Raw genomic sequence first — 22,065 nt, forward strand, 5'->3', positions numbered from 1 at the left:
GCTGAGGAATGTCAGCCACAAGGTCACGCGGGCCTCTGCCATACAAATCCCCAGGCTGGGAGGTGGCTTCCCAGGGGTGCAGGCACCCTGCCCCCTGGGCACCCCCTCGGTGTCTCTTTGGCACCTCTGACACCGATCCTGACCCCCTGGCAGGGCAGGCCCTCTCTGCAGCCTTGCCAAGGAGCCGCCTCCCGGGATGGGCTGAGAGCTGGAAGGAGCAGGGACGAGGCTGGGTACACAGGCATCAGGGAGGCTGGGGCAGGAGCCCAGCCTGAGCCGTGCCTCTCCCGTCACAACCTTCCCCCCCCAGACCCACTCTTCCCCCAGGTCTTGTTCCTGTGATTCACCCGGCGCAGAGCTCACTTATCCGTGCACGTGCCCACGCCATTCCCAACATCTCATCCAAACTCACAGCATGACCCAAGCTAAGTCACTCACCTCCCTGGGCCTCAGTTTACTCATCTGTAAAAATTAGGATAACAACAGGCTAATAAACTCTAACTCACAGGGTTGTTATGAGGCAACAGAGTGCAGGGGGTAATGGTGTGGACATTGGAGCCCGGCTGCGGGTTCAGATTCTGACTCCACCGCTTGGCTGTATGGGCAGTGTGACCCTGGGCAAGACAGTAATGGTACCCACCTCACTGGATTGGTAGGAGAACTAAATGACTTACGAGTGGACAAGGACTTAGGACAGCGCCTGGCACACAGGAAACACTGTGGTGATGAGCCAGAGGTTATCCCGCGCTGAGTCCATCTGCTCCTCGGCGAACTGCCCACCAGGGACAGAAGTTGGCCCTTGAAGGTTTAAAAAGTGTCCCAATTCCAATCCTAAATCCCAGTTTGGAAGTGTCCCGAATAATGAGCTTCAAGGCCTGACGTGTGGAGAGGGGCAAAGTCTTATGCAGGAAGCAGACATTTGAAGTTCTGGGATCCTGGGGTTGAGAGAGAGGCCCTCATAACAGGGCCCCTGCCAACCCCACCAGCTGGTCTCACCCCATACTTCTCCCTCTCTGCAAACCAGGCTCCTCCTTGTCCTGGGGCAAAGATCATCCTTTCAGAGTGGACAGCGATTTCTAGTGCCTTCACATATTTGAGCATTGATGACCACTAATTCCAGAACATTTTCATCACCTCGAAAGAAGCCCTGTACTGATTAGCAGTCACTCCCCATTCCTCCTGGGTTACGGGCTGAATTGAGGGCCCCCCCGATTCATCTCTTGAAGTCTTAGCCCCCAGAACCTCAGAATGTGACTCATTTGGAGATATCATCTTTAAAGAAGAAAAATGAGGTCCCTGGAGTGGGCCCGAATCCAGTAAGACTAGAGTTTTAGGAGATTAGGACAGACACACAGAGGGAAGACCATGTGAAGACGCAGGAAGGAGACGCCGTCTACAAGCCAAGGGGAGAGGCCTCACAAGAAACCACGCCTTCCAACACCTTGACCTCTGACTTCTGGCCTCCAGAACTGTGAAAAAATAAATTTCTATTGCTTAAGCCACCCAGTCTGTGGTACTCTGTTATGGCAGCCCGAGCTGACGCATACAGCCAGCAACCACAATCGACTTTCTGTGGATTTGTCTATTCTGGACATTTCATATAAATGAAATCATAAAATATGTGACATTTTGTCCCTGGCTTCTTCCACTTACCATAACGTTTTCATGATTCACCCACATTATAGCATGATTCCATACTCCATTCCTTTTTATGGCTATTTTCATTGCATGGAAATACCGTTTCGCTTATTCATTCACTAGTTGGTGGACATTTGGGTTGTTTCACTTTGTGGCTATTATGAATGATGATACTATAAATATTAATGTACAAGTTTTCATGTCGACATGTTTTTATTTTTCTTGGGAATATACCTAGGAGTGGAATTGCTGGGTGGTATGGTAACTCCACATTCGGCTTTTGAGGAACTGCCCACCTGTTTGCCCCAGGGCCTTTGCACCATCCCTTTCCTCCTCCCTCCCTTGACATTCTTAGTTGAGTCCTAGATGGGGTGAATCAGCTTATTATACTCTCATCGAGAATTATATTCCATTCTGATACAAGATTTATCTCTATAATTTTATATTCATTAGAGAGATTATTTGCTTCATATCTGCTTCCTCCACTCAAATGTGTGGGCCGAGACTTTGTCCCATTCATCACTGAGGCATCCCCAGAGCAAGGCCTGGCACAGCGGCCACTCAATAAATATGTTGAATGAATGGGAAAAAAGGGGAGCAATGAAAGTCTTATTGTGAAATTTAAAGCCACTGCTGGAGGCTTAGCAGCCCATCTGCCATGTCCTGCCCCTTCCTGGGGAAACTGAGCCCAGGCAGAGATGACTCCTGTTCAGTGTGAGTTAAACAGGTCCAGAGAGGGGCCATCTGGGGGGTGCATAGCCAGCGAGGGGGTCCATGCCCCAGGGTCACGGCTCAGCAGAGGTGGAGGGGGTGTAGAAGTAGGCTCGTGGGACGAGACAAGGCCACTGGACTCGCCAGGGGAAGTGCTCTTGAACCAGGACCACAGGAAGCTGGGAGAGTGGGGAGGGTGGGGGAGTCACTGGCCCAGGAGAGTCGGCTGGATCTTCCTCTCCCCTGGGCAGGTGGGTCCTGGGCTGAAGTGAACGTCCAGACGGTGAGGAAGCTGGGCCCGCAGGGAAGTGCTGAAGAGCCGGCACGCTCTCTCCCACTCAGGGGTCCAGACACCAGTCTGCCGGAGTCTTCAGCAGGAGGGAAAGGAGACGGGCAGCCCGCGTCTGCGTCCCAAGTGAGTCGGGACCACAGCCTTCTTGGGTCCCGGGAACTCACAAGATCTCAAAACTTGAAGACATTGACAGGAGAAAGCCTTCCTCTGCCCCGGAGCCAGCTCTTTGCCGGTGACGGCACACAGTCAGGGCAAGCTCATGTCACTTTAGGGCCGGGGCTACGGTCTCTTTGTACCACGAGCACCTGCACAGCCGCTGGCAAGTAAGAGGCACCCGACCGAAGGAGGTCACCTAACAGCATTTCCTCTAGTTTACAGGGAAGGACACGGAGGCACTGAGAGGTAAAGGGACCTGCCCAAGACCACACTGCCACCCAGAGACAGAGCAGGAGGGGACCCCAGGCAGTGTGACCAGGGGTCCCACTCCTAGAGGAGCAGAGGCGAGATAGCGGAGGAGAACCGGACAGATTTCAGGAATCACAGTGACCTTTACCTGGCACCCAACAAGCTCACCGGGCACGTTACCCAAGGCTCTGGCCTGGGTGGGCAGGAAACACGTGGACAAGGCAGGCTAAGGAGAGGGTGGACAGGGTCAAGCGTGCTCACCCGAGCCCAGCAATGACGGCGGACAAACGGCCCCTGAAGTGGGGAGGACAAGCCACAAAGTGAAATGGTCTTTTATGGGCCACTTAACCTCACAGGGTGGTAGGACAGTGGGGGCCCGGGGGCCTTCACCAAGGGCCTGTCATGTCAGGCACCAGCTACGAGCCTTACATCTTAGATCCTTGTTTTATAATCACAAGCAGAAAACGAAGTTTGGGTCTGAAGCAGGGGTCACAATCCGGCAGGCGAGGGTGGCAGATTTCTGAGTTGGCTGGCTCTATTTGTTATCTGGGAGATTTATACAAAAATCTGCATTTCCTGCTTCTCTTGGTGAATGGGAGCTCAGGCAACCCAGGGCTGGAGATTCTGCATGTCAACCATTCAAGTGGTTGGTGTCTGGCCCTGAGAGACCGAGAATGTCTCCTTTGCAAACAGCCCCTACTGCTCCCTATTCTCGCCTTGACACTGAAGCCAAGTGTCTCTTGTCATTTAGATTGATCTCCTCACATGCCTGGCCCCTGCAGGCCCCTGCATTGGCAGCCCCTGCTCCAGAAGCATGAAAAATATAACCAAGGGGATAGTCCCAGGCCCCCTCTGCTACCATTAGCAGGATAATTAGGAAGTCTGTCCCTCTCGACAAATTCATTTTCCTCATTTGCAAAGGGGGTAACACCTCTTGGGTAAGGTTTCTTGTGAAAACCAAATGAGACGATAAAATAACTTGCTTTGAAAACAAGACATTGACCTAACGCCCCTCTACAGGACCTCCTGAATCTGCCTTGAATTGGCACTTACTGTTTATAACAGTGAAAAAACTAGAAATAAGCTGTGTCCAATAGGAGAGTGGTTGAGAAACCATGAAATGCTACATAGCCTCTAAAACCGAAAGTTGTAGATACCGGTGTACATACGCAGATGGAAGGGTGCCCGCGACACAGTAACTGAAAAACTGCAAGCTACAGAACGTTCTGTGCATTATGGCATGCTCTCATTTTTATTAACAAAAATTATATATGTACGTATTTTTGTATATAGAGAGGAAAATTCTGGAAGCATCCTCACCCCATCTGTTTAACAGTTATCAATGGGCCGTGGGATGAGGAAATGCTCCCTTTTAACTTTGAGGTACTTGGGTTGTTAGCAACTTGAAGGAGCACTTGCCAGGGGCGGCACCGGGCCAAGCGTTTGAGGCAAGATCTCCCAGCTCTGCGGGGTGGGAGCTTTCATTTCCCTTCGGCAGATGAGGAATCTGAGGCTGAGAGAACCAAGTCACTTGCCCAAGGTCACATGGTTGGTATTATAACCATTAGGAGACTCTTAAACACAGGTTTTTCCTACCACACTCTAAGCCTCTTCTCTAACTATGAATGTTTCGCGTTAAAAAAAAAACCCCAAAGAACTCAAACCCTTGAAAAAGGTCATTGTGTCATACAGCCTTCAGGCTCTGGGCACACTCCACTCTAGGGATGATGGGGTCAGTGGCATTCTCAGGGCTGGAAAGCCACAGGTAGGTTCCCCTCCCTCAGGGGCCTTCCTGACAGCCAAAGGGACTCTCCCGCAGCACAGGGCCCTGCCAAGCAGGTGCTGGCACCAGCTTCCTTGAGGGGCAGGACCCCTAGTGAGCTGCCTAGGAAATCAGTTGTTAGTAGATTTCTGTGAAGTGGCTCTAAGGGACTTGCCTTTCATTTCTATTTCAAGGCCACTGAGAGACGGCTGAGAATTTGGGTACTGGCCGGTAGCTTTGTCGTCACTGTCGCTGAGTGGATTCCAACTCCTAGTGACGCCAGGTACAGCAGCGTGGAACCCTGCCGCTCTTTTTGTGCCATCCTCTCACCTTCCAGCGCTGTATGAGACAAGGCCTCGAGGCTGTTCACAGGGTTTTTGTGGCCAATTTTTTCAGATGTGGGTGGCCAGGTCCTTTTTCCTAGTCTGTCTTAGTCTGGAAGCTCCGCTGAAGTCTGTCCACCACGGGTGACCCTGCTGGTATTTGAAATCCTGGTGGCAGAGCCTTCAGCATCACAGCAACACGCAGCCTGACAGTCTGACAACTGACGGACAGGTGTATGGTTCCCTAACGGGGAAGCAAACCTGGGCTGCAGTGCTGAGAGCGCTGGATCTTTACCACTAGACCACCAGGGGCTGGCTGCGACTGGTAGCTAGCAATCTAGAAACTAGGTGCGAAGATGTTATTCCCTTTCTTCTGGAGCAGATGGAAATATCTAAATAAAACTCTAACGTAGCTGGCGGGGGGCGGGGGGGGGGGGGTACACCAGGAAGCTCTTGGACAAAAGCAATTGTCAATTCATTTGTTCATTTACTCACTCACTAAACGTTTCCTGAATACTCATCATGTGATGGCCCCTGGGGCTCCAGTGAAGAACAAGTCACACGTGGCCCCAGCCTTCACGAAGCTCCATTCTAGCAGCGGAATTTCCACCAGGGCACCCAGGGTCCACCACAGACGCTCCCAAAGGAACATGCTCTGGAGACTTTGGAGTCACGGTGACCTGGGTTAAAACCCAGCTCTCCTGCTTACAGCCACGAGACAGAGAGGAATTACACCTGCTCTGTGCCTCAGTTTCTAACTCCCTCAGCTGCCGGTTGCAGGCTGGACTAGTACAGTAGCTACAATTCATAAACGGTAGTTATTTTGTTTTCTTAAAAGTAAAGTAACTGTCTAGAACAGTCCTGACCCCCATGATTGACCACGATGACGGAAATGTTCTATGTCCTGCACTGTCCAATAGCGTCGCCACTAGCAATACGTGGCTTCATGGTGAAACTGCTGAATGACACTTTGTAATTAAATAGCCACAGTGCTTAGAGGGCAAGCATACTGGGCAATGCAGGCAGGGCTAGATTGCCAGATTCAGGTGAGGCTGATGACACAGCAGGTAGACAGGAGGAGCTGGGGCAAGTGAGGGGGCCAGGGCGCTGCAGAAGCATGGCTGGACTGCGAGGAGACAAACTCAGCAGGGCCGGGAGTGGCAGGAGCAGGTGGTACAAGGCTAGAGCTGTGCGTGGTTTTCAAACGGGGGGAGGAAAGGGGAGCGAACATACCCAGAGGGAGGCTAAATGAAAGGCAGACACAAAAGGCATATATATTGCATGATTGCATTTATATGACATGTCTGCAACAGGCAAATCTAGACAGCAGAAACAGTAGCGGTTGCCAGGGGCTGGGAATGGGGGAGACCGGGGAAGGAGAGTGACCGCTAAGGGTTACGGGCTTTCTTTCGGGGTGATGAAAATGTTCTAAAATCAGGTTGGGGTGATGGTTGCACAATGCTAAAACCCAATGACTTACCTGCTTTAAGTGGGTGAATTGTATAGTATGGGAACTATATCTCAATCAAGTAGTTTAAAAACACCAAAACCTCAGGAGGCCTCAGGTCAGTGGGACCCCCGCAGGGAGGGTGGGGATGGAGGCAGGGATGATGTCTTGTAGACTTGGCTACCGGGGTGTCTGCATGGCCCTTCCCAGTTGAAATGTGTTCAATTTCCCACTCCAAGACTCTCAGATTTAAAAAAACAGAAGCCCTCCCTACAGCTGGAGCCTTTACCAGTAAAGAGAAAGTCAATGTATGCAAAAGAAATTAAATGCCAGATGGTGAGGGCTGGACAGGACTCCTGAGAGAGAAGGAAAATGCTGGAGAAAGGCAGAAGGTGGAGGCCAAAGCCATCAAGGATCCCTCCTGGAAGGGCAATGTCATCAGACGTTAGTCTGACATTCTCAGAGGTGAAGGGACAAACCTCGTCTTTCATTTCCTTCCCAACAGCTTTTCTTCATCAGAAACTGTGATGCTCAGGTGAGCACAGGATGTAAGGTCCCAGGGAGTCAGGGAAGCTGTGTGCTGACCCAGAAAGTCGGTGCAGAGGCTGCCTCTGCGGTAAGCCAGAAACCAGGAGTGTGGCAAAAATGAGGTGCTGAGGAATCTATTCAAAAACAAAAGGTGATTGCATGTGGGTTTTTACAAAGAATACTGTTGAATTAAGACAGCTATATGATTATAAAGATGCACAAACATACATCTTTTAAAAAATAGTACTTTTGGGATATTCCTGCTTTTATAAATTTTAAAGAGAAACAATAGCCTTTAAGTATGATATTAAATTGGAAGATGCCCGAGTTGTACTTAACATTCTATTTTTACATCAAGTTCTATCTGGAACATGGAGGAGGAAGCTGGATCTCCATCCTGGCCCCATTTCCCAGTGTGAAGCACAGACCTCTCTGAGAAGGCACCCAGCGGACAGTTTACATGTATATTGATGGATACGTAGCGTAATGTGTATTTTAAAACACATCATTAGGATATCACATTTGTGATTTCACAAATATTAATGGTGAGAAGGAGATGAAGTTGAAGAAGGTGCATTTCAAGTTGATTTACAACATTCGGGGTTGATGACTGTGCAACACCGTGAACGTAATACTGCCACTGAACTGTCCATCTGAAAACGATTAAAACAGAAAATTTTATGTTAAATGTGTTTTACCACAATGACAAGAACTGAAACCAACATCAGGGAAAGGCTAGTCGTGGTGGCCCCAGATGCAGGAACAACTGTGTGGCAGGAGTGACGCTTAGGAGGCCCTCCAGTCCTCCCTGGAAGTGGCCCCTCAGAGGGCAAGCTGACCAGCTCTTCGGAGCCCTGAGTTACGAGTGCAGCCCTCTGACAGACAGGCGCTCTCAGCGGGGCAAAGCTGCAATGGCTGACCACCCGCAGGTGCCACGAGAGCTGTAGGGGCCCCAGCTTCCCTGTCCCAGAGCCTAGAGGACAGCGTGCAGTCGTGTCCCATGAGGCTGCACAGGGCGGCCGAGGCAAGCCAATCTGCTTTTACCGAGGTGTTTCTCCTCAGGTGGTTGAGAGAAGGGCTCAGGAGTCAGGCAGAGCTGGGCTGATTCTCAGTGTGCACCTCTCTCTAGCAGGCAACTCAGTCTGCTCATTTGCAAAATGGGGACGGGGACAGTAGCTCCCTCCCAGGGATGGTATAAAGACTGGAACACAGAACGTGTATCAGATGTTTCCCACAGCACTTGGATTTTGATAAACAGTCAATGAACATTAGCTAGGATAATTACTACATATTAATACAAATTTCTGATTTTTAATTAAACATTTTTAATGCATACAAATGAGGAAGGAACATCCCCAAATTTATTTGTGCTGCGAAGCCTTACTTCACAGAACGTTTCCTGGGCTGGTACTCAGTGCACCCCCCACTGAGAAATGCTACTCCAGACACATCCCACATAGAGGGGCTGTGATGAGAAGGTTGAGGCCAGGCCCACCCACAGGCCTGTGCTGGCTGCACCCTCCACACAGGCACCTGCTTCCCAAGGGCTGGCCTCCCAGAGCAGAGGGGACGGCAGCAGCAGCCAAGGAGCAGGTAAGGAGCAGACAAGCTCACACTTCGGCCAGGGGGCCTAAGCCTCCCGGCCCAGCGGCCGAGCCTGCAGCTTGCAGAGGTCTGAGGAGGCCCAGGTGTATGGCCCCACTCACCTGGGGAGTGATCTGGAATTACCGACTAGCAAACCCAGGGCATCTTAGAAACGCCCTGCTGTGACCCAGTTCTGAGGCCAGAATGAGGAGGAAAGGAGCTGAATCACTTTACGCCGGCACGTTGCAGGCCTGGAGAGGAAGAGGCCCACGCTCTGGGGCTCCGGGCCGGTCGGCTGCCTCCCCGGGCACAGGACCTCTGCAGCCCAGGGCAGGGACTTGCACTCACAGGTCTGAGCCCATCCTGCCATGTGGCAGCCACCACTGGGAACAGAAGCAGCACAATTACAGCTGCCCAGGGGCCGGCGCGTGGCCGAGCGGGCAAGTTCGCTCACTCTGCTTCGGCGGCCCAGGGTTTCGCTGGGTCAGATCCTGGGCGAGGACATGGCACCACTCATCAAGCCATGCTGAGACAGCGTCCCACATGCCACAGCTAGAAGGACCCACAACTAAGAATATACAACTATGTGCCGGGGGGCATTGGGGAGAAAAAGGAAATAAATACAATAAAAATCTTTAAAGCTGCCCAGAAAGTCTTAAGGTGCTTCCATACGGGCAGAGGGTGCTTCCATACGGGCAGAGGTGCTGCAGAGGGTCAGAGGACGATGGGGAGGGCAGTTTCCCGGGGGAAATTGTGTTCTGAAGGAGCCTCTGCTGGGTCCAGGTGCACACCAACAGGCACATCAAATGACACCTGACCAGGGCACCCACCCCTTCTTCAGAAATGCCGCCAACCCCACCAGCCCCAAGGTCCCACCGCCCACCCCAACAATGAATAACTCTGAAGACAACATCAGTTCTTCTCAAACAGTTTAATAGCAAATAAACAAAGGAAGGTACCACACTTGGCAGATACAAAATGACTTTTTGTCCGTGTGTCTGTGCAATTAAAACAGATTTAGGTTCCCCATTGGGACAAAAGGAAAAACACACAAAAAAAGGAAGGAGATTCCTTTTAAACACATACTCCCTTGCTCCAAACTTGTAACAATTGTTTTCTTTTTTAATCCACTACACAAACTCTGTGATCAGGTCAGAAAAGCGACAAAGGCTCTTCTTGCCTTTTTTTTTTTTAAACCATTAAAGTAAAATCCATAATTTTCTACATAGTACAACACAAGTTCACACAAAAAAGACATTTTCTTTTGCAAATCAAAACAGGAAAGAAAGAAAAGCTCAAACAAGGTAAAGGAAAAGCATTTCTACGGCTGAATCACGACTTTTGAGTTGATTGAATCCCGTTGTTGCTGCAGAACAGACTGTGCGTTTGGTCATAGTGGCAATTTTTTTTCTCTTCACATTGTGAAATCACTTTACATTGTTTTCTAGTAGAAAAGGCAAAAAACTGTACAAAACCCCTAGTGTTAAATACAACGTTTGTACCAATAAAAAACTCACACAGGTTTGTCTCCAAAATGTAAAGTTTCTTTTTTTTTTTCTTTTTAAATTATTCACAAAAAGCAGCTGGAAATCAGAAAGGCAGCTGCCGCTCCAGGGTCTCAAATCCATTAAAACCACCACAGAACAATTAAAACAATCAGAGAGAGAAAAGGAAACAACGTCCAACGTTTGGCATTTGGTTTTATCCACAGGTTTTCCCAGAGCTCCTCTTGGAATTGAAAGCAAAATGTATTGGCAAACACGGATTCTGAATACACAGGAAGGGGAGCCTCAGCGCCTTCTGCCCACAGAGGCGGCTCTGTGCAGTCAGACTGTGGCGTGCACGGCAGTCCGCTCAGGCTGGGGTTCCTGGCCTCTTCCCATCCCATCACCCCTTCCAGGAAACTAAGCAGCCTCCCACACACTGGGCCTCCACGTGGCCGCCCTTTCCTCCTAGGAAGAGTGGCCTCGGGTATAATACTAGGCAAGCTGCCGGGTCTCAGAGCAGAAACTCTGCCGGGAGCCCTTCCTTCATCACCCCAGCATGGATGATGCTAACAGTGCTTCTACCTTCCCCGCCCCCCTCCCCCAAGTCCCGCAGCTACCCCTCTCCACCCTTCCCTGGACAATCCTACTTCCCAGCTCTCCCACCCACCGGCAGCTCAGGTCTGGGTGGGGACTATCACAAACTCCTCCTCTGCAACTTCTTACCTCCACAGATCCATCCCGTGACCTCTCACCTCCTCTGGCCTCTCCCTCCACCATTCACATTCTTACTCAAGTCCCTAAGACCCTGAGGCTGATGGTGCCACAAGAGAGGAGAGCAAGTTCCCCTCAGGGAACCAAGGAACTGGCTTGCCTGGCACCCAGGGACAGTAGCTATTCGGCTCTTCACCCAATTTAAAAAAACAAATCCCGCCCTCACCTCCACCCCACTAGCTAAGCAAGAGCAGAGCTGCGGTGAAGAGCCAGTGTGGGGTGGGTGGTGCCCAGGGCTGTAAACAGTGTGAAGACTGTAGTATTGTGCTTGTCACCTAGGAAAAGCGCTGGCAGGTCTGTTGCCACTTAGTGCACAGATGGCCTCCTCCGAGGGTTCCGAGCACCCCCTTCTGGCCGAGGGATGCTCCCTAGCCCTACCGCGCTAAGCCTCCTGCCTACCCGCAGCCACCTTCTGGGGTCTATCTCTGCTCCTCGTGCCTCTCCGGGCCCGCTTCCCACCCATCTCTGAGCAGAGCAGCCAGCCTCCTGGAGGCCCCACTGAGGCCTGGAGGCCACATGAGGTGACAGTCTAAGTGCACAGGCAAACGCTCTAAGGGCAATAGAGGAGAAAGTTGCCACTTCAAAATAAAACAATACAATCTTGAAAAAAATAATCAACCCCACAACAATTTAAAACAGCTTCTTTGAAACCCTTTTAAATCGGTCAGTTTTTGCACAAACTATAGAAAACAGAGAGGTGAAGGTGATATATACGGAGGTGTGAAGAAACAGCAGGAAACATGCAAAACTTGTTTTTTCTGGGCATAATCTTAGTAAGAAAGGAAAAAATTCAAAACAAAAACACAAAAACAATACAAAAACAAAAAAAAATCAAAGCATCACATTTTGCTGTGGAGACTGTAGGAACAAGCATGGAGATGGGCGAGGGGAAGCGGCCAGAGGGAGGTGAAGTCTCCCCCGCAGGGTCGCTACAGGGAGGAACCACAAAAGACAAAGGAAAAGGGCTGGCTGGGGCCCAAGCTGCAGCCTGCGGTCAAAAAAGAAAAGGGGTTCAGGTGTTTTCCGCAGTCGAGAACTCAGAAAAACAAAAACAAGAACACATGCGGCTTCCTCAAGCCCCACAAACTGTATCAGCAAAATGTGCTCAGGAGCCTCAAAGGTTTTAGTGACATCTTTTATTTCATTGTTTACTTCAAAGTTGTCTTTAAAACTAAGCACACAGAGAAACAAAGCCTAGAAACGGACTGGCTGTGTGTTCACAGAAATACAAACACCACGCGGTATGTGCTAGTAGGGCTGCTCTGAAGACAATTACAAAGAATTGGAATCACAAAATCAAGTGGTTATCTTATGAAGTTCTAGAAAAATAGATTTTTTTATATTCAAATGCAAGTTTAAATATTTCCCCTTCAGCAGTCGTTCTAGCAAAACCAATTTGGCAGCACAAAAGAAAAAAAAAGGAAAGAAAAAAGAAAAAACAAAGAAAGAACAAACATAATAAAAATACACGTCAGCATCAAAGGTCAACACAAGGTCAAAGGTGAGAGTTCAAGCATCAGAGAAGCTGAAGAGACAGGGATTTGGACGATGTACTTGACGCCACATCGACATGCTTTAGGCACAACGATGAACAAACGGCAGGAATCTAGAAAAAAAAACAAACCAGAAAGAGGGAGACCCACTGAGTTACACAGAGCAATACATCCAAACGAAGAGAGAGAACAGGAACACTCACTGTGTGCAGCCCTGAGACGAGGAGGCGGCAGGGCAGGGGCTGGGGAATGACAGGGAACTTTTGCACATGCTAACAATGGACACAGGGAAAAGTCAAAAAGGACATGGAGGACACCAAGAAAACATCCAACTGCCAGAGACAGAGGGAACCTAAGGCTTGGATTTCCCCTGAAGCGCCAGACACCTCTGAGAAGGTCTCTGGTGGAGCAGAGCCTCAGCCTCTCCCCCACTCCCTGGTCAAGACCCAGGGAGAACAGAAAGGATGCTGGGGGCGGGGGCTGTTACTTTAGGGGAGAGGGCCAGGATTTCTCCTCCATCCTACGGGGACGGTCCTTTGTTCCCAGAAATCCAAGCTCTTAGCTTCCACGCAGGCCCTGGCCACTCATGTGGGACCCAGGAGACAGTGTCTGGCTGCATTCAAGGCAAATCGATTTCATGATGAAACCCAAGTAAGAAACAAAACTACAGCAGAAAACACATTTACGTAAGTGAAACCCCCACACAACAGAAAAGGATTGCTTAAGACTTGACTGCGAGTCTCCACGCTCCAAGCTGAACCCTTTCACACCGTGAGACTCATGGGGGAGCAGCTTCTTCACAACACCATCTTTGGCCTGGGGAGAGAACTGTGCTCAAGGGCAGTGCTGCTGTGCTCACTCACCGGGCAGGGGAGAAGAGAACAGAGAGAAATGCCTGGTCTCACCAGCTGGCCGCTGTGGCAGCCCAGGGCCCTGCTGCGGCATATGCTCTTTTTAGAAAAGAGAACGCACAAGCAGGTACGAAACCTCGGGGTCTGGTATCAAAGGCGGGTTGACTGCACCTGTGCCTTTCATGTCATTCGGAAAGGGGTTTCATAAGGTCCCAGAGCCCAGGACAAATCTGTGGACAAATAATAGTGAAATGGGGAAGGAGGGAGAGAAAGGGGAGAAAGGAGTTCTGGGCTTTGGAAAACCCCATGATGGCCAAGGAGGAAGACAGAACAGAAGGCTAGCGATCCCAGCACCGGCAGCACCTGGGGAGCACAGCTCTCTCCTCTGCCAATTCACAGCATTAACTCCTTCCCCTCCGGCAGATTAGCTGGGCTGCAAACGGGCCACAGAAAGTCAGTAGTTTCAATCATACACAGCACCCTGTGTGTACAACAATCACATTCTGGATTCTACAAAATCCTGGCCTTTTCCAGAGATATAATTTAGGTAATAAATATTCTCCACCCCGGAGCTGTATAAAACTTCTATAAAAATAGAAACGACATTCTTGGTTCCAGCCGGTTGGGATTCAGAACAGCGCCTCCCCAACCTAGCATTTTTTTCTTTTTTTGTTTTCTTTTTTCTTTTTTATTTTTATTTTTTGCGTTTATTTAAAAAATCCCATCATGACCCTGGAAGCCTTTGGAACAGTTTTATCCTTGAAACACAGGACACATTTCTCCCAGTGCGCGGAATTCAAGTTTACGTGGTTCAGCTTAAGAAGTATGTTTCACGTTTCTTAGAGGACAACAGACCCAAATTATCACTATGAGAAGGGAACAGCTGTCCCAGCTTCAATGGGATAATCCAACACCACCAACTACCTGTACAACAGCAAGACGGTCAATCCCTGTCTGTCACCCAAATGGACAGCATGACAAGGAGACAGCCCCCATCCGACTTAATAGCAAACCAACCCCTTCAATCTCCTCTCTGCTGCGAGGGGTCAGGACTGATGTTTGTGAGGTTTAAGATCCCAAGGACCCAGTCCCTGGCCTTGGCTGAGAGTCACATCCTAACAGGGCTTCCTCTGCCCAGGTGCACATTCTCAACAGCATGTCCCTTCTGGCTCTCCACCCCCACAGTGTTTCTTGGAGCAGAGGCAGAGCCCAGACTGTGTGGGTCACAGGCAAGAGCTGGAGTGGGACCTGTGCAAGGCAGCAGGCAGCTCACTGTAAGCACGAGGACAAATATGAACACGGTAATACTGAGGTAAATGAACACTAAATCCATGTGGAGGCTGTAAACGTCCTGCTGTCTCCTCTGTTCCCAAGAGCAGATGGGCTGGAGTGGCTAGAAGAGGGGCCTGCCTCGGTGGGAATACCATGTCTGGGACCCCTCAACCAAGGAGGCAAGCATGGATTTCTCAATCCTTCTAAGTACCAAGTGCCAGGCACTGGCAAATGCAGCACTCTGGCTTGAAGGGAACTTCCGGTTCAGGTACACCACGAAGCAGGCTCCTGCTCCTCCAACTCGATGGCTTTTGATCACTTTGCTCAGGAGGTGCCCCCTTCAGCTACACACTATAAGCCCTTCTTAGATCTACCCTCATGAGAAAACTGTGGCCTGGGATGGAAGGGACATTCCCTGCTGTGGTCAACTACAAGGAAGGAAACCGAGCAGTGCCTTCCCTAGAGGCCTTCTTTAAAGGGACCTGTTAGAAAGGGGCCATGGTCTAATCATTCGGTGTTGAAATAAAATAAAAATGACCTCTTTGACCAGCTGCTGCTTCCTAAAAGCCACCAGCCAGGCAGTGCCAATCCAACACCAATGGCTGGCTGGGAAAGCTGGGAAAGGGTGATGTCTCCCCCTTGCTTTTTGCAAATATCAGGCTTATTTAACAGGTGCTTTATTTCCAGAGAACTATTAGCCCCTTCTTGGGAAAGAGGGGCAGAAATCCTGGACAAGAATCTGGAAAATAGGTGGCAAGAACTCAGCATTTCCAGAGACTGGAGCCGCAGAGGAGCTTCAGCCTTCAGGTCCCAGGGCTGCTGGGGTCAAGCCACTCTCACTCTTCTCCAAAGCCACCTCCACCCGTGCCGCCCCCACAGCTCCTGGACGTCAGTTCTCATCTCACCCACTCTAACATGCGAGAGATTCTGGGGGTCCGTTTTTGGTTTCACTCAGTCCTCTCTGTTGGGGTAGTTCGGGGCAAGTTCTGATTTTTTTAAATGTTTCTGCATTCCCCTCCTCCCCCAGGGTGGTTTGATGTTGGTCCTTCTCAACACACACTGGTTACAAACACAGCAAACTTTAAATAAAGAAAAAAACTCAGGATATGGCACCTAAACTCCAAAGTAAAACACTGGAAACCAAAGCACAAACTCGTCCTCTGTACGAAGCGCAACTCCCACAGAAGGCAGTAGCCGGGTCTTCAGGGCAAGCTGTGCCTGCGAGAGTGGCAGGGATCAGGGTCCAGGGCTGTCAACACACAGCCTTAGGGCTTCGAAACATTAAGGGTGCTCCTCCCTCACTTACCAGAAGACCCTCTCACTCCAGTCTCAGAGGGGAGCACGCTCAGTAGGGCTTGCTGTCATTCTTCGAACGTTTGAGCTGCACTTTAAGCCGCTTCATGCCAATCTGAAAGCCGTTCATGGACTGGATGGCAGCTTGAGCCGAAACAGGATTGTCGTAACTTACAAAACCTGTGTGTCCAAGCAGACACCTAGGTGAGCCACGTAACAAGGCAAAGAGATTCTCAGTCCTCCTTACGCAAGAGCTACCTTATGGGCTTAGCCTCAAATCCCAGTTTTTCTCAGCAGGACAAGAATTCTGGAAATTCTATCACATGAAATAAATTAAGTTCCTAACAGTATCGCTTGACATCTGCATGGTACTTTAAAGTTTTCTGGCCAAGCCATTTTCCATACGTTATTTTTACCTCTGGAACGACACCGTGGGTAGACATTGTCATTCCTACTACAGAAATGAAAATGCTGAGGCCCCCAAAGAGGTCACGTAATCTGCCCAAGGCTGACTTAAAAAATTACCCAAACTCAAACCCAGTTCTTTCTATCGGCCCCTTCTCCTCCTTTCTCAGTGGTAAAAATACTTCAATCCCCGACACCAGAAGAGAAGCCAACATACCAAAACACTTGCTCAGGTTTGTCTGCTTGTCTATAAAAACCTTGGCAGACACGACATTCCCAAAGGGCATAAACATCTGCAGCAGGTCCTGATCTCCAAACTCCTGGGGCAGGTGGTAGATGAACAGGTTGGCTCCCTCGGGACCTTCAAAATATCCATCGATTGAAATAGTATCAGTGTCAAGCACACTAACCTGCCCCACGCCCCACCCCACCAATGGTCTCTCATTTCCACCTGTGTTAAAACTGTCAGCATCCCAACAAAGAGATTCGCCAAACACAAATATAAAGCAGGGATGTGAAGGGCAATCACTGAAAGAGATTCCTTCCCTCCTATTTAGCCACGCTCCATCTCACGGAGGGATGTTAGAATTTGACCTTGTGGGAGAAGGGTGTGATGGGACAATAAATTCTGGGGAAGACCTGGGGGCTGGCCTGGTGGCACTGTGGGAAGTTCACGTGCTCCACTTTGGCAGCCCAGCTTCAGTTCCCAGGCACAGACCTATATCACCCGTCTCTCAGTGGCTACGCTGTGGCGGCAGCTCACATAAAAAACAGGAAGACTGGCAGTGGATGTTAGTTCAGGGCGAACCTTCCTCAGAAAAAAAGTAAAATAAAATGAAAATTGTGCCTGGAAACTATAGGGACAGCAAAGAGATTGGCAGTTGCCAGAGGCAGGAAGTGGGGGCAGGGAATGACTAGAAAGGGACATGAGGTAATTTCTGAAAGTGATGGAAATGCTCCACATCTCTGACGGTGGTTACATGACTGTACATGTTCACCAAAGCTCGAAGAGCTATATTCCAAAAGGGTGAATTTCACCATATGTAAACTGTGCCTCAGTAAAAAGAAATTATATTAAAAAGTGTGCTTACGATTAACACTGAGCTCAAAAAAGGAACATGCTTTCCTCTTCCAACCACTTACACTCAATTTTCTAACCAAAGAATAGTTTTATTACAATTGCAGTCTAGCCATTCTCCAGCCACCCTGGCCTCCCTGCTGTTGTCAAACACCTTACAGAACACTGCTGCCTCAGGGTCTTTGCACTTGCTGGTCCTCTGCCCCATTACTCTTCTTCCTCTAGATAAATGCATGGATTGCTTCCTTACTTCCTTCAGGTCTCTGCTGAAACGTCAACTTAGACCTTCTCTGACCATTCCATATAAAACGCTGTCCCTCTGGCATTCCCTGTCCCTCTTTCTGGGATCATTCTTCAGAGCATAATTTAGAACACCTCATGCTTTGACTGGTTTCTTGTCTGTCTCCATAGTTCCATCAGTTCCCCCACTACTACATCCTGGGGGACATAAGCGTCTGATTCAGACCAGGTGAGGATGCAACAGATGGGGACTCCTTGCTGCCACGGCAAGAGGAGACATTCATCTCTTCCCTACACTAGTGCTTAAAGCTTGCCAGCTCCTGGTTACAAAAACCCAGTCAAACATGAGCACAGAGGTGTCAGCTGGACTTTCTATTCGTACAAACCACCTTCAGGCCTCCTTCTGCCCAGAAAGCCTCTCCTGAATTGAATACCACTTATGTCAAAGCACATACTTCCCACTCCATCAACCCAAGGGCCGTAACTCTTTCTATCCCATCAGCCTTCAGTTTGTCCTTGATTAGGAAAAGCAGATCGGAAAGTGAGAAAAATGCCAAATGATGTGGCTAAAAGGGACACCGAGACGGAAGATATCCTCTGACAGATGCATAATCCATGGAGAAGACCGCCTCACAAAAGCAGAGGCCAAATGGTGTCAGACACAATAAGGTCAGTGTGCTTCGTCTAAAAACTGCAGCCCCATCCCAGGAGGGTGTACAGAGGTTCTGATCGGGGCCACATCCAGAAAACATGGCAAAAGCAGATCACTTTACAGGGTTTCTCAGTCTACCCTTGACAGCGCCAAAGAAAAGCGTTGGTCTGACCCACCTAAATGGTTCTCCTGGCCCTTGCCCTGCCTTTCAGCTATGGGGCAAAGAGAGTAGCACCCCATCCTCACTCCGCTCTCCCTTTGCACTCACCTTCCTTCTGGCTTCCAGCAGCACCAATACTCTGCTGTGTCAACAGATTCTGGTTGTACAGAGTGGGGAGTGCCGCCGCAGCATATTGCTGGATCCCAGAGTAGGCCTGCGTGAGGGCCTCCATGGTGCTCCCAGTGCCGTTGGAAAGGCCACTGCTGCCCAGGCCACCATTTAAAGCAGCCATCCCTTGGTTGGGGGAAAGAGCAGGATTAACAGATTGGAAAGAGTCAATCGATTCCAAAGACAAACTCCGAAGTTCTCCCTTTCATCTCCCTCTCAGCTTCTCCCCGAGCCCAGGAAAATCACCAGGCCTCGCTGCTAACAGGAACATTAAAAAACCGCCACCCCCAGGTGTGGCTCTCCCCATCACCTTCTTCCAACTTGCGCAAGCACTGATACCACTTACACATGGCTTGCCTCATTTCCTCTTTGGCTTTTCTGCCACTTCCTCACACAAAGCTAGAATGTGGTAAAAGAAGAGTCCTGGGATTGGGGACTAAAAGAGGTGCACGTGGTCTATGACAAGACGTGGGTAAATCCTATCATCAAAATAGCAGCTAACTTTTTATACTGTACTAAGCAAGGTGCTCAGCACTTTACCTATGTTCTCATGTAACTCCTTAAGAACCCTCAAAGTACTCTATTCCCACTTCACAGATGAGGAAATGACCTTAGAAAGGTGGGTCAAAGTTACAGCTAGTTAATGGGCAGAGGTGGCATTTAACTCAGGTCTGACTCAAAATCCCACGGTTATTTCTCACTTCACTGGGCTACCCCAATCACTCTAACAGTGCCCCTACCAGGGTTGCTTAAAATGTGCTTCCTGCACAAAGAATGGCCTGATGACATCCAGGGCTGCCCCTCACCTGCCAAAGAGCTGACATTGAGACCTGCTGTTGCTCCAGCTAATGTCTGCAGGGCTCCAAGAGAGGCGATGGGGTTCACAGAGCTGCTGCTGCTGGAGCTTGGTGAGGACCCTGCTATCAGAAATCCACGAGTTAAACTCAAGCCAACACTTGCCTTCTCACGTCAACAGGAACCAAAGCACAAGAGTGACACTACTCAAGTACTCTCCTTGTAAAGATTTTCAGTTAGTGATTCTGATAACTGTCCCTCCAGGACATGGAGTCAAATGATGGTTGCAACAAACTAAAAACTATGAGATTTCTCTTAAATCAGAAGATGGCATTTGAAGAGGTATTGTTCATAATCTGACCCCTTTGGAAATGGATGTTAACTACTCTCCAGAATGACATACCCCTCTCTTGGGATTCTGACCAAGGCACAAGGGCACACTGGCCCTGTTACAGGCTTACCTGAACTGGTGAGTACGCTGAGGGGACTGCTGGATGTAGTGAGAGCATTGGTACCACTTGGTGTGTTCTGAGCTGCGCTAGCTGCAGCAGCTAGTGCAGCCAAATTCTGTAACTGCATTGCATTTAACCCTGTAACATCCAAAGCGAGAGATGAGCCAGGAGATAAGGGTGCCTCGCATCCACTCAGCAATGACAGCACACACGGCAGAAGGGAGGGCCTCAAGAGGAGCTGTCCTGGATAAGCCTGACAAGCGTCACTACAGGGCTCCAAAGAGACTCAGATGTCACTCAGCTCATCAAGAAGCTTGACACCACTTCCTCAGAGAAGAGGCATCTAATCCAACAGCACGCCACCCCAAGTGAGCGTTGATAAAGGGATGGGCAATTAGGAAACGAGGAAAGAGGGGTAGGTCTGTGGTCTACCATGGGGCCAGGTGTCCAAAAGAATGACAAGGCCAAAACCTGTGGCACAGAATGGGGACTGCAACCAAGCCCCCACTCATACTTTCCAGGGGATTTTCTCCTTGCAATGACATGAACAAGAAGAAAATGTAGCAGAGGTCCAGAAGGCCAAGGGAGGAACAACAGGGGAGAACACACGTGAGAACAGCAATACAAGAAAGCATAAAGAAAAAACCACCACTCGAATAGCAAGCAAATAATCATCACAAGAGAAAAAACAGGAAAAGACTTCTAAGCAGAACAGAACCTAGGCAACAAAGCTAAAAGGAGAGAAAGAAATTTGGACAGCACTGACGTGTTGCAAACCATTCACGAGATGATGGAAAGGCAGACGGGGGGGGGCAGGGGGGAGTGTTAACGAGAATAAAAAACTACAATACAGACAGACAAACAATCTAGCAACTTTCCAAAACCATAGCAAACTCTAAGTCCCTGGGACAAATGGAACCACTATCAAACGTTTTCAAACAGCAAAACGTAGTTCCCCTATGACTACCCGTCTCTCAAATGCACTTGCCTAGCCTCACTGCGCTGCGGAAGGGCAGGGGCAGACAGCCCTGCGAGTGCCCACCTCCCTACCTCTTAACTTTTCTCATGGTCACTGCTTCACGTTTGCCTGCGCAGCCCCATTTTGTTATAATCTCAGGTATCTGTCAATTAAGTTTCCCAGGTATATTAACAATAATAAAAGGTAATTCACCCAAGAAATAACACATATAATAGACAGAGGTAAACTAACTGCCTGGGTTCTAGTGGCTTCAGGGTAAGTCATTTGCACAGAAGCCATCTTAGGCTTTTCTTCACAGAGTCACTGGAAAAGTCACCTTATTGTGGAAGTAAAGAGTTCATGCAATTGTCTCCTTATCAAAATGGCCTAAGAAAGTCCGCAGGTGCTAAAAGCTCTTTTCCATCCTCTTCCTCAACAGAGACACACAGGGGTGGGAAGCAGCAGACAACCCCAGAGCAATCTGGCATCAACAACTAATAGGGCTACTTTCTAGAGGCAAGGCAGTTGGGCCTGGGATGTTGACCTTATGTCATGCTTATGTAATGAATGGAAAAAAAATTTTTTTCTGCACAAATGGTGCAAAACTCTCAGCCTGTTATCAGCTGGGTCTGTTGGCTCAGTTGCTGCTGCTCCTCCGCAGCAGTGAGACACTTACCTCCCATTGGGTGGAGGCTGCTCAGGGTGTTGAGGTTCCCAGAGGAGGCAGTCTGCTGAAGGAGCTGCAAATAAAGCTAGACATTACACCAAAAAACAGAACAAGAGTGAGAGTGAGGGCTGGTTCTGCATCTGGGATAACTCTACAGCACAGCAAAGCGAGAGTGCAGAGGCCCCCAGAGAGAAGAAAGTTGAAGACAAGAACCCAAGCCAACACAAGAGAAACAGGAAGCTTATGACAGCACAGGACAATACAACACAGCTAAGGCCCTAGCCCAGAAGACAGCTATGTTTGTTCAGCACTGAGCCAAGCTCAAGTCTGGGCAACAGAATACAGCACAGCACAAGACAAAAGGAGAGCAGGGAACTAAGCTCAACCCAAGCAGCTATGCAGGCCACTGTGATGAGTGTCTGCATGTGCATGACTGCCTTTCTGGTTCCTCTCTCTCAAGTTCTCCTTAGGCAGGTCCACACATCTTATTCTGCAGATTGTTTCCACCTGGATACCCAATTTCTACTCCACACAACTATTTTAACTACCAAATCTGACCATTTCAGGGTATTTCTTGGAGTCATCCTTTATTGGCCACAACGGACCAATGACTAGATCAGTGTCTGATGCTAC

At 49.4% G+C, this 22,065-nt stretch overlaps 1 protein-coding gene across 50 annotated transcripts in view; it reads right to left on the reverse strand.

Moving 5' to 3' along the window:
- Positions 1–9,606: 9,606 nt before the first annotated feature.
- Positions 9,607–22,065, reverse strand: part of CELF1 (CUGBP Elav-like family member 1) — a 67,790-nt gene continuing 55,331 nt past the window's right edge. For 8 of the 50 annotated variants that reach the window (XM_070565127.1, XM_070565135.1, XM_070565100.1 and 5 more), the window contains 7 exons: positions 21,442–21,517; positions 19,817–19,945; positions 19,367–19,477; positions 18,501–18,686; positions 16,480–16,623; positions 15,871–16,037; positions 9,607–12,554 (listed from right to left, as the gene is read on the reverse strand). In XM_070565127.1, the coding sequence (XP_070421228.1) occupies positions 15,910–16,037; positions 16,480–16,623; positions 18,501–18,686; positions 19,367–19,477; positions 19,817–19,945; positions 21,442–21,517 (774 nt within the window). In that variant the 3' untranslated portion in view covers positions 9,607–12,554; positions 15,871–15,909. Of the gene's footprint in view, positions 16,038–16,479; positions 16,624–18,500; positions 18,687–19,366; positions 19,481–19,816; positions 19,946–21,441; positions 21,518–22,065 lie in introns of all 50 variants that reach the window. The other 42 variants (XM_070565144.1, XM_070565107.1, XM_070565122.1 and 39 more) reach the window with 10 other exon arrangements.

Source organism: Equus przewalskii, chromosome 11 (genome assembly GCF_037783145.1).
Source record: "Equus przewalskii isolate Varuska chromosome 11, EquPr2, whole genome shotgun sequence".
Classification (NCBI taxonomy): domain Eukaryota; kingdom Metazoa; phylum Chordata; class Mammalia; order Perissodactyla; family Equidae; genus Equus; species Equus przewalskii.